The sequence below is a fragment of the Hypomesus nipponensis genome, chromosome 9 (genome assembly GCF_054491055.1).
Source record: "Hypomesus nipponensis isolate SF chromosome 9, ASM5449105v1, whole genome shotgun sequence".
In the NCBI taxonomy this organism is placed as follows: Eukaryota; Metazoa; Chordata; class Actinopteri; order Osmeriformes; family Osmeridae; genus Hypomesus; species Hypomesus nipponensis.
The window spans coordinates 3,178,747-3,195,951 of NC_140369.1; the positions used below are offsets into that span (position 1 = coordinate 3,178,747).

General features: G+C 45.9%; 1 protein-coding gene across 1 annotated transcript; it reads right to left on the reverse strand.

The window, feature by feature from the left end:
• Positions 1 to 1,551: 1,551 nt before the first annotated feature.
• LOC146272356 (rho-related GTP-binding protein RhoA-D) lies at positions 1,552 to 15,064 on the reverse strand. The gene is made up of 5 exons (XM_084704283.1): positions 14,903 to 15,064; positions 10,099 to 10,256; positions 7,704 to 7,824; positions 6,965 to 7,095; positions 1,552 to 6,413 (listed from the first exon to the last, which is right to left on the reverse strand). Exons 2-5 carry the CDS (start codon positions 10,252 to 10,254, stop codon positions 6,240 to 6,242), a joined length of 582 nt encoding a protein of 193 aa, XP_084560409.1. The 5' UTR covers positions 10,255 to 10,256; positions 14,903 to 15,064; the 3' UTR covers positions 1,552 to 6,239.
• Positions 15,065 to 17,205: the final 2,141 nt, after the last annotated feature.

Consider the following 17,205-nt stretch of genomic DNA (forward strand, 5'->3'; position numbering starts at 1 on the left):
CCTGGCAGCTGTTTATATTGTTGGCGAGTGGGATGCTTCTCTGGCAGTGACTGAGCTGACTCATAGAGCTGTCCCAACTCTCTCAGGGAGTGTTCTGTCTCCAGGGAGCTTAGAGGCTTCTTATTATCCAAGGCAAAAAGTGCATTCTGGTCAACAGGAAAGCTTTCACAAAGCCTTTTGTACTCGTTTTTCAGATGGGATATGTGCTCTTGAAAAATATATAACTCAATTGGACAGCTGACTGAACATTAACTGATTTATCTCGTTCTTACCTTTTAAGAGGAGCGGCCACCTGCTCCCTGGTATAACCTACCAGAGCTTCCTCCATGTTCGTTTAGCTTCTTCCTGGTTGCTATCTACTCTTAGACATTGTTCAATCTTCCATCCCAAGAAGCACTGAATCACGACCTAAGTCTGGTGATTTACAATTCACAAACATTCTTTATAGGCTACCATGTCAAGGGGAAGTCGGTGGTCTACCAACATTATTTTAAGTTAGGCCGCCTATTACTTCAAATTTGACATTTTAAAATTAAAAGCTTTGGAACAACATAGGCCCTTATAATAGTGACGCACTTCAGACTTCTACAAGGCTACTTTAATGTGCAGACACAACAAATAGGCCAAAGATAAGTAACTTTGCATTAATAGTCTATAAAAAGCCCAAATCTATAAAAATTGAATCACCTATGAAGTGTGTTACGCACCCTAATAAACAAACTTTTTGATTGTCGCATGATTGTCGCATGATTGTCACATACATAGCCTACCTTTCAGAGACACGATTATCCAATTGTTACCAACTTATTTTCACTTTCACTTATCATGTCGGCTACGCCTCTGAAGTGTTGGCTAATACAGACAGAAATCACGTTAACTGTGTTAAACAAGTGTAACTGTGTCATTACTACCACCGGGCTTCCAACTCTAACGCATTGGCCGTGAGACACACGTATTGCTTTGTACGCAGAAACATTTTGGTTGGCTCCACCACAATCTCACTCCAAGGTCTTTTGAAAAGTTATCACGCATGTGGATATTTTATTTGACTATAATTTCTCACTTCTGTTTAGTTTAATATACATATAAAACCTATACAGTTATCTATAATGATACGTATCATGGATAGGCCTACTATATTATTGTATTTGCTAAACCTGAAACATTTGGATTCACTGTAGCACTGTATGTTCTAATTTAAATGTTCAGAATGATCCTACACTGAGACCATGTATTGAAGATGTATACTTGAATGTTCCTTTTGTAAGCATGAAAAAGACAACCCTATCAAGGGTTTAAAGTCATGTATCTTATTGGGATGAGTAAAACGTATACATAATACCAGACCCAGATGCTTCCATTCCCATTCGATTTGAAGTAGAACGTGTTCACATTAGCACTTGTAGTGCCACTTTTCTGTCAGTACTGCCCTCTGCTGGAGATATCAGCTTCCTGTCTGTGACGTCAAATGGGGATGAACCATGACAGCAACCAGGAACGAGGATGATGTGCATCTACAAACATTAAACTGAAGAATTCGACCAGGTCTCGTTCTTCTTGTCTCAAAAATAGTTTATTAACATTGTTCATGTTCACTTAAAACATTCAATACAACACTGTAAGTTTAAAAAGCCGTCTTACAATGAGCTTTACTATGAATCTGGATTGATATACTATATAATCTTAAATACTTTCGGAAAAGAGATGTTACACCTACACAGAGCATAAACGGGTTCCCAAAGTTATGTGTGTTAGTGCGCGTGTGATGTACAGTGTGAGTGAGTGTTTGTATGTAAGGTGAGTGACTGTGTGGTTAACTGTAGGAGTGTGTGTGTGTGAGAGAGAGAGAGAGAGAGAGAGAGAGAGAGAGAGAGAGAGAGTTTGTGTTGTAGAAACCAGGGAGGCTCATGCAGCATTATAAAGAGAAGGTTAGCGTTAGCGTAGTTAGCATACATAGCGCGGAGCATCACATGTCCAGATGAAGCCTTCTGTGATCAGACAGACCCAGCATCATGCTGCTCTCTCATTGGCTGGGTGCTCTCACTACATTTTGTCTTTCTCTGCCTTCACAACATACCTTGGCATTCACACTGGCATGAGGCTGGAGTTTGAAACCATCATGCATGCATATGCATGCATGGTTACTAAGCAGTTGCAGTTTTCAGGTGTGCTTGTTAGGGACAGCGACAGTTATATGCGTAGTTTAGTTACGCTTTGTATGACGTTGTGCTTTAATATATCCACAATTTATCATTAACTGCAATTCTGCTTCTCTGTGTGGACAATTATCATCTTAAAGGTGACATGACGTGCTGTTTTTGGATGCTTTTATATAGGCCTTAGTTGTCCCCTAATACTGTATCTGAAGTCTCTTTCCCGAAATTCAGCCATGGTGCAGAATTATAGCCACTACAAGTAGTCCCACAATCAGCTTTCCTCAGAACGCGCTGTTTCTGTGTCTGTAGCTTTAAATGCTAATGAGTAGAGGGGCGGCAACATGCGCCAATGTTTACAGGATGTATCGCAATGGCTCGTTGCTGTAAGATGCCTCGAATTTAGCCATTCTCATCTGATCACTCTGGTTTGCAGAGGTGCACACTCAGTCATTTCAATGTGGAGAAAGGCGGATATCGCGAGCCATAACACCAACAGCAGAACGGTTATCCAAATAACAAAGAAGTGTATAACAGTGTGTTACAGCGTTTGTATTCACACACACACTTGATGCCATTTATCTTTACGTTAACAACAGTAACTCAGTTGTTAGCTGCAGAGCTAATGTTACAGCCACATTCTAAGGGTAGCAAGCTAGGTAACCATATACAGTAAAGCAACAAAATGATATTGCGTTAGTTAACTTACTTGTCCAAGGTTTGTAGCTTGACCAAGGAGATTTAGTAATGATCCAGAATTTAATTTCAGCAAGGCCAGCTTTGTGTTGGCTCAAGTTGAGGAAATGTTCGGCGCAGACATACAACACTTTGGGAAGTTGTGTCGGCGCATTTCCAGCGAAAATACAATTAAGATATGGGTTGTGCAGAGGCTCGGATGAAGGAACTAAAACAAAGATGTGTGCTTGCATTTGTACATCCAAGCACTGAACAACTGTTATGCTTCGTATGTTTGCTTGCCATGATGTCGATCTCGCACTCGCCCTTGCACGGTGGTAGCTCAGTTTCTCATTGGCGGGCCAGATGATCTGGTCGGGCAAAGCAGAGAGAGGGGAGGTAACCTTCCCCCTATCTACGTCACTAGGGGGAGTTTTTCAAACAGCGCAATTGAGCCTTCATTTTGTCAAAGGCGGAGAAGAACACGCAGGGCTTGGTTTACACTTATCGAATATTCTAGCCACTAGGGGACCAAAGGCAGGCTAGGGGAACTCATATTAATGTTAAATAACCTCATAAAATGACGTTTTCATGTCATGTCACCTTTAAGACCAACCAAAGGCAGTCCAACATACTGTTCTGTTGCACTTTGTCTACCAGCCAGCAGGGGGAGCAACTGTTCTCTTCTCCACGGTGGTTAACAGACGAAACTGAAGATTGGAATTTGCCAACATTGTCACAACCTCGGCTATTTCACGTGTCACACACGTCGATTGAGCGCCCAAGAGCCTTTGTGAATTTTGAAGTAAATGATTCATGGAAAGGCTTGCGGTTAAGCTCAGTCAGTCAGTCGACGCGTCGTGTACTTTTATGTATTGACCTCAGTGCTGCTTCTGCCCATTTACCCACTGCTCTTCCCCTGACTCATCCAGCGTCAAACAGCAGGTGACCCCGCCAAGTCTGACCAACACGCCATGAAGCGGCGGCCATGTTGGGACTGAGAGCCAGGGATGGGAGGATCAGACACACGGGATTATGAGAAGCGCTTTGATGAATTCTAACAAAAAGGCTCTCTGGGATTTGTGGAAAGCTGCTTAACATCGTAACTCAGATAGGAATGAACACAGTTGAAGTGTTGTCATGTCTACGTCCCCGCTAGCTGCCCCTGGTCACCAACTCAGACCTGGAGGCCCTCTAAGATGCTGGGTTTTAGAGAGAGAAAGAGAGTAGAGAGAGGGGGATAGAGAGAGAGAAACATCGCCTACAAGTCTACTGTGGCGTTTGTATTCAATGTAAATACCTAGGTCTGGTCCTTTAATAGCCTTGGTCCACGTGGTCGTAAAAATAAAGCAGGAGAAATTCCTTATCTACAGTATATGTTGCTAGACGACAACTCTCAGAGCCAAAACCAACCGACAAACTAGCTCCTACATTTTGTGCTCAACTGACACTTTAAATGATGCCGTAACATTTGTGCAACACTAAGCCCAGTCCTGTCAGAACCTCTGTGTTGAGAGGACCCCTAGAGGCCAGAGCCTGTCACTGTCCTGGTGTCTCAGCCCGCTAGTTAGTAACCCTGACCCTGACTCTGACCCTAATGACCCTGACCCTAGTAACCCTGACCCTGACTCTGACCCTAATGACCCTGATCCTAATGACCCTGACCCTAATGACCCTGACCCTAGTAACCCTGACCCTGACCCTAATGACCCTGATCCTAATGACCCTGACCCTAATGACCCTGACCCTAGTAACCCTGACCCTGACCCTAATGACCCTGATCCTAGTAACCCTGATCCTGACCCTAGTAACCCTGACCCTGACCCTAAAGCAGGACGTGGTCTGCGGGCCATGCCCAGTGTCTGACAGGTCTGTGTCATCAGGTTGAGCCCCCCCCCCCTAACGCCACCAGCCCCTTGTCTCCACGGGAACGCCAAAGGCACACGTCTGGCCTGGTAAGAGAAGGCACTGGAAGAAGACTAACAAACCCTAACAAACTTTCCAGTCGTTCCTGTTCTGGAATGCAATCACACCTGAACCCAGGACCTAGAACCCAGGACCTAGAACCCAGGACCAAGAACCCAAGACCTATAACCCAGGGTCTGGGACCTAGAACCCAGGGTCTAGAACCAAGGATCAGCTCCAACATGGCCGCCCAGTGACACAATGTTGTAACTGTGGCAACCGAGATACCACACAAAGACATTCTCCTTCTAGAACAGGTCAGTTAACATTCTAGTACTCTACACCCACACCTGCATTCAAGAACACTAACATGGGTTACAGTTCTAATACACTTGAAGTTAAGTAAAAAAAACTATAACAGAAACACGTGTGGTTATCATTCTAAAAACAGATTCTCGTTCTAGATCACAAAAGAAAGTTGTCACTCTAGGAGAGAGGGGGAGAAGCACACTCAACAGAAACCTGCACACACAAACAAACAGGGGTGGTTTCGCAGAAAAGATCAATGGGCCATGTGACAGCACTTTGAACACGTCTCCTCCCTGGCCCCCAGCCTGCGTGCAGAGGTGAGTCATGTAGCGAGGGGTAGTTAGTCTGCCTGGACGGCCCCCGTCTGTCTGGAAGGCCTTGGCTGGCTGGACGGCCTTGGCTGGCTGGACGGCCTTGGATGGCTGGGCGGCTTTGGATGGCTGGGCGGCCTTGGTTGGCTGGAAGACCCTGTCTGGCTGTTCTCAGGCCCAGGAGGCTGGTACTAGTGACCAGTTTGAGTGTGGCACGGCCCTCTGCTTTCAAGCGTCTGAGGCATCACAATACCGCCGTCGTGTTTGGAGTGTGGACTAACCTTTTTAATAAATGCTACGATGTGCTAACCAAGAACAGAGCCAGAGGGTTAACACCAGAGTGTGTTACTCAGAGATTTCAGCAGCGTGTGTGAGGTGAGGTCCACAGCGCTTGTCCTACCAGCCTTACAGAGATGTCAGGAGCACTGCTTCTGAAAGAAGGCTATGGCCTTAACGGTGGTCATTTGGCAGGAGACAAGAGCCTCTTTACCTCAACTAGTTTCTGGATCACTCCACAAAACAAGGTGTCATTCAGAAAGATTCAACCAAAGATTAAAGGGAGAAAACTGTCTCTGGGAAAAACAAGCTAACATTGCAGACAAACACAAACTCTCCTCAGTGGAGGAAAAACCAGACAGGAAAATTGTCAGGAAAAGGACAGATTGTGTCATTGAAGGAAACAAGCTAAACACAAGCAGTTGAAACAGCCATTTTGAACCTGCGTCGTCCTAAAAGCCATCCTCCCACTGTTCCTTCCAGGATTCAGCACGTTCATCCGCTTGGCGTAAAATGTGAGATACGTCATACAGTACGAAGCTGTCTGGAACTGCTCAGTCACTCTTGTGTGTTGTTGTTGATGTTGTTGTTGATGAGCTGTGCTGACAGCTCATAGCAGCAGACAGCCAGATCTCTTCTTGCGCTTGCGGACCTGCAGCGCCGCCCTAGTGGCCATCTCAAACACCTCGCGCACGCCGTCCTTGGTCTTGGCGGAGCACTCCAGGTAGCCGAAGGCACTGATGCGATTGGCCATGTCCCTGCCCTCCTCAGGCTTTACTGGCTCCTACACACACACACACACACACACACACACACACACACAAGCAAACATGCACACAAAGTCAGCTCTTGAAACTTTGTAAACTAACATCCATGTTTTAGAACAATACAGTGCCATAAACACTACCCATTAAACTGAACTACAAGCACTACCACAAAACATATCCTTGGTATGCGGTGATATCTGTATACAAAGACGTACCTTACATAACATTAGATACTAATCAGAGAAGCTCACAGCCATGGTTTTTGAACGTTAAGTTCCATGAAGATACTTTATCTTTGATCTTATCTGAGTCCATGTTATCAGTCCATATGTTATCTTAAGTCCATGATCATGTTTTCGGCATATTGTCTTTCTGAAGGTTTACTGACATAAACTTTAGTCTATTCTGGTCACCTTTCAACACCCTGACAGACAAACCGTGGTCGTGGAAAAGCAACAGGCTAACCCAAGTGTGTGTGACTGTAGGTGTGTGTGTGTGTTATAACTGTAGGTGTGTGTGTGTATGTGTGTGAATGTGTGATACTGTGTGTGACACTGTGTGTGTGTACCTGCTTCATCTTGGCCAGCTCTCTCCTGGTGTGCTCATCGTTCCTCAAGTCCTTCTTGTTGCCCACCAGGATGATGGGTACATTGGGACAGAAGTGCTTCACCTCAGGAGTCCACTTCTCCGGAATGTTCTCTGGCGGAACACAGGAACACAGGGAGGAAGTTAGAACACAGGAAGTTAGGACACAGGAGGTTAGGACACAGGGAGGAAGTTAGGACACAGTTTAGGAGACCTCAGGCAGCTAGAGAGCCAGGAGGGAAACTACATGAGAGCTCGCTGACTTCCTTCTGATCTTCACCCACACCGGGTTTTCGAACTCCGGACCTCTGACCTTCGAGCGTGACTACTGACAAGCTTCATCACTAACAAGCTAGCTTTTCACTAGCGCTGGGTGGGCTGTTTTTACACTGAGGAGGAGTGAGGTAAATAATTCCCTTCGGCTACAACTACTAACACCGTCATAATTCATAAAGCTTCCTGTTCCAGGAAAGGGATCATCAGGTCCATTGTTAGCTTTGAGTCACAAATGGAAACAGAAAACCCCACCAAGATGAAAATTATGTAATTTTAGATTTCTACTGATGTGGGGGCGATGGGGATAAGGAGATAAGTCAAGTGGCAATATAGTTATAGAAAGAGGATGAGATTACAATGAGACACTGTTTTCCATTTTCAAGACAGAAATAGTTTGTGAAGCAGCGCTTCAAGAGTGTTCAAATGGCTGTATCCTGGACACCTACCTAAGCTGTCAGGGCTGTCGATGGAGAAGCACATGAGGATGACATCTGTGTCAGGGTAAGACAGAGGCCTCAGCCTGTCATAGTCCTCCTGGCCTGCTGTGTCCCACAGTGCCAGCTCCACCTGAACTCACACCAAAGAAGAAGAAGACAGGTGTGAGGGCAAGCAAGACCACCAGGCAGAGAGAACTCAGCAAACTAATATATATTTTAATTTTTTTATCTAAAGATACTCAGAGAGAATAATGTGTTCATCTAGCAGGCACATTTACTCAAAGCAAAGTACACACCAGGAATTTAACCTGCAATCTCTTGATCTGCAATCCCATGCCCTACGGCAGAGCTATAACCCTAAACCCTGACAGAACTACACGCACAGACACACACACTCATTTTAGAAGACATACACAAAACAAATAAACACATTTAAACTCCACCAGAGTTACTGTTTGATATGGATCCCAAGGCTACTTCTCTCAGAGAAGTTAACCCTGGAAGAATGTGACAGAAGGAACTGATGCTAACGCTGCTAGCGACCGCCGCAGGCACATGGTGTACTATCCAGCAGAACAAGATATCTTTTAGAAACCCTTAATGTTCTGTACTTTAAAACGGGAGATGTTTGTAGAGCATTATGTACATTACATGGAAACAGCTGATGTTTATAAAGTACTACACTGCAGAACGAGAGAACTGCATAAAGCGTAATGTACTATACCTTTACAACAAGAGATTTTTGCAAAGCTATAATGTACAGTATGTAAAAAAACAAAAAGATTATTAAATAGAATTGATCGTACATCAGAACAGTACATCTTTCAAAAACAGAATGAACTCTACATCAAACAGCAGATGTTTACAGAGCATTGTGTGGGTTCCTCTCCTTCTACATCTCCCCCAGGAACCAGGAAGTCAACAGTGCAGCGCACCATGCCGGCTCAACAAAGCCCGACACATTCCACCTGTTTGCGGTCATCTGTGAGGGCGACAAGCATGTGAGAGCCCACACCCTGACTGGTCTGGCTGATAGGAACCTCTGTCTGCTCCTGGAGGTGTAATGTGTGTGTTGGTCTGGTGTGCGTGTGTGCACGGGTGTGGCGTGTGTGTGTGTGTGTGTGTGTGAGAGAGAGTGTGAAGGCCTGGTGTGTGTGTGTGTGTGTGTAAGCTCAATGTGTGTGTGTCTATCCAACTGAGAGGTACGCTGAATGTCTTGTTACCTCCTCAGCCAATCAGAGACAGGATGAGGTCTGGCTTTATCCAATCACACCGCTGATTAATTCTATTAGGGAATCAGTCGATTAGAGGGTATAAACGAGATACCTTCTGTTCTCTCCTGTGTGTGTGTGTGTGTGTGTATGTGCTTACTAGAATAAAGCTTTCCAGTGAATCACTCTCCATTACAACCTCTTCTGTGAGTGGTCTGAAGTTTGATGGATTCTCAAGTAACTTTAAAAGAGCTATTAAATTAATGCATAGTTAATTGAGTAGTTATGTCACCAGGCCGGTACAATGGCGGAGGGGAGTGAGGAGGGATGTTGGCAGCTATAGAACAGCATCCAGGAGCCAAAGCTTTGATGAGGAGAGTGAGAAAAAATACTTTGGGGGATGAAAAAACACCATGGTAGAAAGAGAGAGAGAGCACCGATGTTATGGTCAGTGGTCAAAACAAGGGGGTTGTTCTGAGGGGCTGCAGGGGGACACAACAGTTAGGCAGGGGTCAGCACATTTCCTTTCCAGATGAGAGGCCCTATTGCCCCCCAGTCCCTGCCGCAGGAAATGAGAAGCATTTGTCGGAGCAAGGGAGGTAGAAGGAGGGAGAGAGAGAGAGCCGGGGAAGGGGGGAGGGTGGGGGTAGGGGGGTTCCTGGTCTGAACAGGAAGCCAGTGAGAACAGTCATTTCCTGTTTCCTGTTTTGCTGAGTAGGATCCTGTGGTGGTCAGAGCAGGAGAACAGAGCTGTCTGACCTCTGACCCCTGGGTCTTGTTGAGCTCGCCAACACCCTCTGACTCACCGCTCGTCAGCGCACAAACAGTCCCCCCCCCCCCCAAAAACAAAACAAATTCAAAATAACACGTAGCCAGATCAACATCTTTCACATCTGGGAGAGTCTTTAAATCACCAGGTAAGTTCTGGAAACCTTGCTCCCTTGTCTTTTTCTACCTGAGACCCCCCCCCCCCCCCCACATCCAATTTTCTCTCTCTCTCTCTCTCTCTCTCTCTCTCTCTCTCTCTCTAATATATATATATCTACATATGTAAACACATTTGATCTTATTTTACCGATCTCATGTTAGCTTCAACCTTGCTGTCTGGATATTGTTTTTTATTTTGTACTTCATTTCTAGCAACAATCTTGATTGTTTCCCTACATGCCCAACTTCGAGGCCGCAGCACACACCTGTTTTCCGTCGACCTCAATGTCGGCGATGTAGTTCTCGAACACGGTGGGCACGTAGACCTCGGGGAACTGGTCTTTACTGAAGACGATGAGCAGACAGGTCTTCCCACACGCTCCGTCCCCCACGATCACCAGCTTCTTCCGAATGGCCGCCATCGCTGTGGAACACAGGGACACATCCAGTCAGCTTTGCTGATACTAGACTAACCTGGGTTAGCAGACAGGAAGACCAAAAGGGTCTTCACACTAATCGGTTTAACAACAACAAACTGTCTAATTGTAGGCGTGTTCTACTCGTGTGTTCTACAAAGAAAGCTCCGGAAGGTTCAGAGGCCCTGTACAGGTGAGGACTGAACCATCTAGTCTGAGAGTTGTGTGGTCGACTGAGCTGTGTGAGACAAAGTGAAACACTCTGGACACCTGTCTGTCTCACAACCTTCTCTAGAGGGAGGTTCTCACAAGCCCAGCAGGAGAGAGAAAGAGAGAGGAACAGAGAGAGAGAAAGAGAGAGAGAGAAAGAGAGAGACAGCTGCAGTGACAGACGTTGAATCCTCAATGCTAAATCTAGATTACTGAGACCCGAGGGGGAGAGAGGAGGAGGGGGGAGGGACAGGACAGGACAGGAAGGGAGGGATGAGGGGGAGGAGGGAGGGAGGGAGGAGAGTGGGGAAGAGGGGGGGGGTGGAGGAGATGGGGGAGAAGGGAGGAGAGGGAGAAAGGGGTTCGAGAAAGGGAAAAGGGAGGGATGAATGGGATGAGTCTGCCAAAGTGGATGATGGACGAGACGTGGTGTCTGAGCAGCTGTGGATGAAGTCATGAACCTGCCTCCTCCTCCACCCCAGGCCGGAGGCTCCGAGAGCAGGCTGCTTCAGCAGGTCCTGCAGAGACCCTCCATCAGCAGCCCTCACCGCCCCAGCCTCAGCCCCTAACCCTCCATCAGCAGCCCTCACAGGCCCAGCCTCAGCCCCTAGTAGAGTATTGAATGAATATGTTCTGTACATTATGTAACACCCAGGGGTTGAAGGCTGGGTGAGTGCAGGGACTGTCCAAATATTTACAGATGGGTTAGTCTTTGATCTGCACAGGGAGGAAGATTGAGAGAAGCTATACAGAAGACCCACGCTGTGAAACGAAAACATGCCACTTCCTGTGCAGAGCTAATAGTTATGAGGTTGGAGCTAGGGCTAAGGTTTGAACTGGGGCTAGGGGCTGGAGCAGGGCATTAGGGCTGGGGCTAGGACTGGAGCTAGGGCAAGGGCTAGGGCTGGGGGTAGGGCTGGGGCTAGGGCTAGGGCTGGGGCTGGGGGTAGGACTGGAGTTAGGGCTGGGGCTAGGGCTAGGGGTAGGGCTGGGGCTGGGGGTAGGGCTGGGGGTAGGGCTAGGGGTAGGAGTGGGGGTGGGGGTAGGACTGGGACTAGGGGTAGGGCTGGGGCTGGGGGTAGGACTGGAGCTAGGGCTGGGGCTAGGGCTAGGGGTAGGGCTGGGACTAGGGGTAGGGCTGGGGCTGGGGGTAGGACTGGGACTAGGGCTAGGGGTAGGGCTGGGACTAGGGGTAGGGCTGGGGCTGGGGGTAGGACTGGGACTAGGGCTAGGGGTAGGGCTGGGACTAGGACTAGGGCTAGGGCTGGGGGTAGGAGTGGGGGTAGAAGAGAGGCTAAGCAGAGGCTAGGGGTGGAAATGATCTCCGTGCAGCTCTGTTTGTGCAGGTCTGGGCAGAGCCTGGACAAGCAGCCGCCCACCCCCACCTAAACACACACACACACACACAGCTGCTCTCCTCACAGAGCCAACATGATAAGATACCACACGGCCTGATAGCTAGCGCCCATAGGTAGACCTCCCTGCTAGCGCTCCTGGAAGGGAGATTGAGATGACGATGAATGATTGGTCACTACATCGCAAGTCAGCAATCTTCTGCACCGAGTTTAACCAGCAGACTCTGAGTTTCATTAAGGTGGATACAGCAAGAGATGTACATTTACATGTATTCATTAGCAGACGCTTTTATCCAAAGTGACTTCCAAAAGAGAGCTTTACAAAAGTCCATAGGTCAATGATGTACAATATGCATTTCAGTAAACATTTTAGTGAAACCCTCAATTCAAGTTTAGCATATTATTCTTGACACAATCCTTTTTTGTGGCCTGGATTAAAATGCTTTAGGATTTGGGGTTTTAATTCGGACCCTATTGCAGCATGGCTGAATTAATTGATGTTGGTACTAAAACAGGGAATGCCAACTGTAAAAAGCCTGATTTCTTTTGAGCACATACTGAAACTATTTAAACTATTTCTCCCATAAATATGTACTTTACCTACATGAATATCATGAGTGCATTCTGGCTCGTTTGACTACAGTAAAAGGGATTCAATTTCCTTCCCTAAACACAAGCCTTAGAGCCAAGTATCCTATCAACAGGGGGGGGGGGGGGCAGGGGAGAAAGGAATGAGAAAGAGAAAAGACAGGAAGAGTGAGAGAGAGAGACAGACAGACAGAGAAGGAGAGAGACACAGAGAGACAGACAGACACACAGATGAAGACAAAGAGAGAAGAAGAGAGAAAAACAGGACAGATATTTACAGATAGACAGAGGGGGAAAGAGGGAGAGACAGATTTGATGAGACTGAGCATGAGGGAAGAAACTTGGTGAGCTTTCACAAGCTAGAAAATAGAAAAATACAAACTACAGATCCCAGCAGTACAAACTACTGATCCTAACTGTAAAACTACAGATCCCAGCAGTACAAACTACTGATCCAAATTGTAAAAACTACATATATTTTGAGCCAATCCAAATATTGCTGTTATCACTGTCCCTTCAGACAACAATTAGAAATCAGATTTGTCTTGTATTGTCTAGCTTACTGTAAGCTAAAACCAGACACTTGTTTTGTTACGGTACTTCCTGTTTTGCTCATACTCTGGAAGCCAGAACTAATAGGTCAACTGACATTAATGCTCAGATCGCTTCCTGATTGGACAGTAATGAAGACTTGGTCAAACTCACACACCAATGATGAGTGGACAATGGAAAATTCCACCAGTGAGGTCAACTCTCTAAAGAAGTCAGCAGGGTCAAGTTTTAAACACGGAACATTTCACATTTACATGTGAAATGTAAGTTCATGTCTCAACAACAACCCTGATGACTTCTCTAGAGAGTGTTCTCAGAGAGGTAGATATATGGCACAGACTACACAGTAATACTGTTAGCTGAACCACATGGGGTTGAGGGGTAGGTTGGTCACTAACGGTAATCCTGAGACTCTGAAACATTGCAGGTCTTTTAGAAGGCTCAAGAATTTACTCCACCTCTCTGAGCTGCCAAGCTCAGAAATGGGTCAAGGTTCATGCCCTGGACAACTTCTGACTGGCTGGTTTACTGGCTGGCTGGTTTACTGGTTGGCTGGTTTACTGGCTGGCTGGTTGCCTGGCTGGCTGGTTGCCTGGCTGGCAGGCTTGTTTACTGGTTGGCTGGCCTGAGAGGCGCTCAGCACCATGCATGACTCAGGTAGATATCTCCACCGCCATACAGGCAGATACTCCTCACAAAAAAGTTTGCGGCTGCTAACTGTTCTGCTTCAAATTCAGGTTAATTTAATACACTGTATTTTTTTTCTCTGTAAATACGCTACATTTTTCAAAGGGAGAGAGCTATTAGTGGTCCCGTTCACAGAGCAGTACGTTGCCGCTTTAAGACAGGTCGCAGTAGCTTGGCTGGTTGTATGAACAAATATTTGCGGCAAGTCAGAACGTAATATTTGCGTTATAGGGTCGAGAATACAAGGGAAACGGAAAGCCCACAACGTGACGTTGTCGTGCATTTTAGAGAGAGAACACACAGGCCTGAAATTAAAACGGTATGCTTATTTGACCTGAGAGGTAAGACTGCTCTATTGGCTTTTTTTGCCGAGGTGGCGAGGACCTGAGTATGTGTCATGATGAGTCATGTTAAGATACCGGACCAGTCACTTCAGTTTAGTATCTCACGGGAAGCTCACGCTAAGCGGTCGAGCAGGGCCGACGGGTTGGCAGTCCCGCCTATGTTCTCTACCGGGAAGGGGGCACCCGCAAACTGCATTCCTTTCCAAATCACAGAACAGCAACGCTCAACAGGCGCAACAACTCACCGTTCTTTTTTCAGTTTACAGATATTAGGCTACCTTATCAGCAAATGGTATGGTCGCCTATGATTATTTCTGATTAGTCTTGAATGATTGACTTGTTTAGTTTCCTCTTATCTGGCACTTTGCACTGTTGCACTATGCGCGCAGTAATTGCCATTCCTACCAAAACAACGCCCTATATCCTTGTTTTACCTAATCCGATTTCTGTCTTGTTTTGGTCCCATGGCAGTAGTGGACATGAACATGTAGTCCAAAAGCAAGTATGAACTCATTGTCGAATCAGCTCTGGAAGGGCAAATCAATGATCACGACAGAGAATTACGACTAATCCAGTATCCTGATCGAGAGGCGAGTAGGTTACCGACTGTTCGTTTCATTGCAGCCTTACGTATGAACTAAGTAGGTTTTGATACAAATGTATCAACAGTTGTGGCTGTGGGCTAACAGTTGTCACATCAAATAAATGGTTCGACAGACCTCAAAAATCACGGAAAGACCGAGAGAATATAACTCGAAAAACTTATCGTCTGTCAAACTGTGATCTCGACAAGGCCACCACCTATTTCTGGGAAACCGGAGTACTGTACATTCCGCTCACTTTTTCTCCAAGAATGTTGGTGGGAAAACACCAATCATACGCTACTTAAGGAATAAGACATTTCAAGACGAAACGTACCTTCAGTCAGCCGCCTGATTTGATTTTAGTCCCGACTTGCTTCTCCTCCGGACCGTGACACCCTTGCTGCAGTAATCGGTAAATTACGAGAGGGTGCTAAGTAACGGGGCAGACAAACATAGGATCCTCCCACTGCACTGATCGGTAGAACGACTGTGGCAGTGCAGCCGTTGGAATCGCGGAGACCCCACTCCCCTCCCCTCCCCCCTTTAGAAGCCCAATGACATCATCTGCAGAGGGCAACTGGTGGGTACTGGTCGCATGTGCACAGGCATAGAGGTAGCCTATTTAGTGGAATAAACACAAGTCTCCACAAATTGGAATATTATCGTGAAAAGAGAAACCCGTGGACATTATTCTTTAATTACCCAATGTTATTTCCACGGAGAACCCCCCTCCCCCGCAAACGACTAATTTCCCGAGGAAAGATTTTGTTGGTGACAGTTACGCAACATTTAAATCTAAAGCCGTGAACAAGTCCTCGCTTTGTTTCAATAATCGAGGGACACAACAAGTTCACTCAACGAATTCACCTAACCATATAACACCTCCAGCATGTAGCCAACAACATGGATTAAGTTGTGTGAAGTTTAAAAAGATGTCAAGATGTCTGATCAGACACTCATTTTTTATTTAGACAATAAACATGGTCGTCCCTGGGCAAACGAGTTATTTTACTTGATTGACTTCACCCATCTTCCTTACTTTGTGTTATAGGCCCTAAATGAAATTGGGAGCTAAATGTTACTCATGTAGGCTACAGACAAAATCCTCTGTTGATTTATGGGGTGTAACCAAAATTACAGACGTATTGTCTCAAAGGATAGCTTGTGTAGAACCCTATGTGAAGTTTTAAGGCAGGGTAGATTATGTTTTGAGAAGCACCCTTTGTCATATTTGCATATCTTGAAAACAATCAATAAATCAAATGTTCTCACAATAAAATGAATCAGATATCCGTGGTCGTAAGAGGACTGTAATAAATACGACTATCATGGCGCTCGGGCCTAATGAATGTACGGTCTACTTACCTGTCCTCACAGCAGTTGGCACTTTTATGCTTGTGTAGTGAGGTCAGCAAGATCACACAGAGCCAACATCTCGTCACACCTGAAGAGTGATTCAATCACATCAGACAAACCTAATCAGCCCTTTTGATACCCTCAGTATGCTGATAACCCATCAAATGCCGATATAAAGGAACCAGAGAATTGGGGGGGGGGGCCTCCCCAATCTACCTAATCAACCCTCCTGCTAGCTTGCTAGCTTGCAAGCTTCAAAGTGCCTGCTTGAGACTATCTCTGCAACCATTTGTGCTCACCGTTTTGGCGGCGATTTGAACAAAGAACATACCTTGGTCAGGACTTTTGAGGAAAGTTCTTGAGACTTCACCTTTACCACAAGAGTAGAAGGTGAAGAATTATGAGAGGGATATTTGTGTAATGTTTGTTACTTTGTTTTAATGTTGTGTACACTGAAATCTTGATTCAAGTTACTACTCCTTCTTCCTGAAAGATAACCACATCATTCTTGGGATCTACACAAAGTTGTCATAATAAAACAATCATTCAACCACATTTTGTAACTGTACCAAGATGTCCAGAACAATATTTACAGAACAAGTAGGTGTGAAGGAAGGAGGGGGGAGTTGAGAACGCTTCCCCCAATCAACGTCTGACCCCAGACAGGTCCTCCCTCGAACTCTGAACTGTATAAAACTCTTAAGATGACCATCAATCTCGGACTCCAGCGAAACCAACCATGGCATGAACGCCATCAGGATTGGCGTTCCAAAGGACGTCGCAAAGGTTCTCCTGAGATTCAACTTTATAGTTATCACAACACTATCTGGACGTTTCAACAGAAGAACCAAAAACGCAATTTTAATTGCGACTAGGGGTGGGCGGATTGATCTAAAGTATCGATAGTATCGATACCAACGTTGGTATCAGTATTGATCGATACTCGTGTCAAAATATCGATACTTAACTTTAAATTTCTCTTCTCTACATTCAGTACACAACTTCCTTTACATCATAGTGATTGTGCAAACACCGCTCCTCTTACTTCGCCCCTCCCCCACCTCCCCTGCAATGCTGTGCGTTCTTGCCGGCTTGCACGTGTAGTAGCCGACATGACTCAGTCAGCAGCAAACTGATGGCTGCATAATGGCAGAGAGAAAGAGAAACTCAGCTTCTGAACTAATTAAAGGAACAAATCATTAAAGTATTCAAATGATCATGAAAATGCAAATCAGAAGAATCAAAAATGTGTTTCATCGCCAAGTAAGTGTACACAAACAA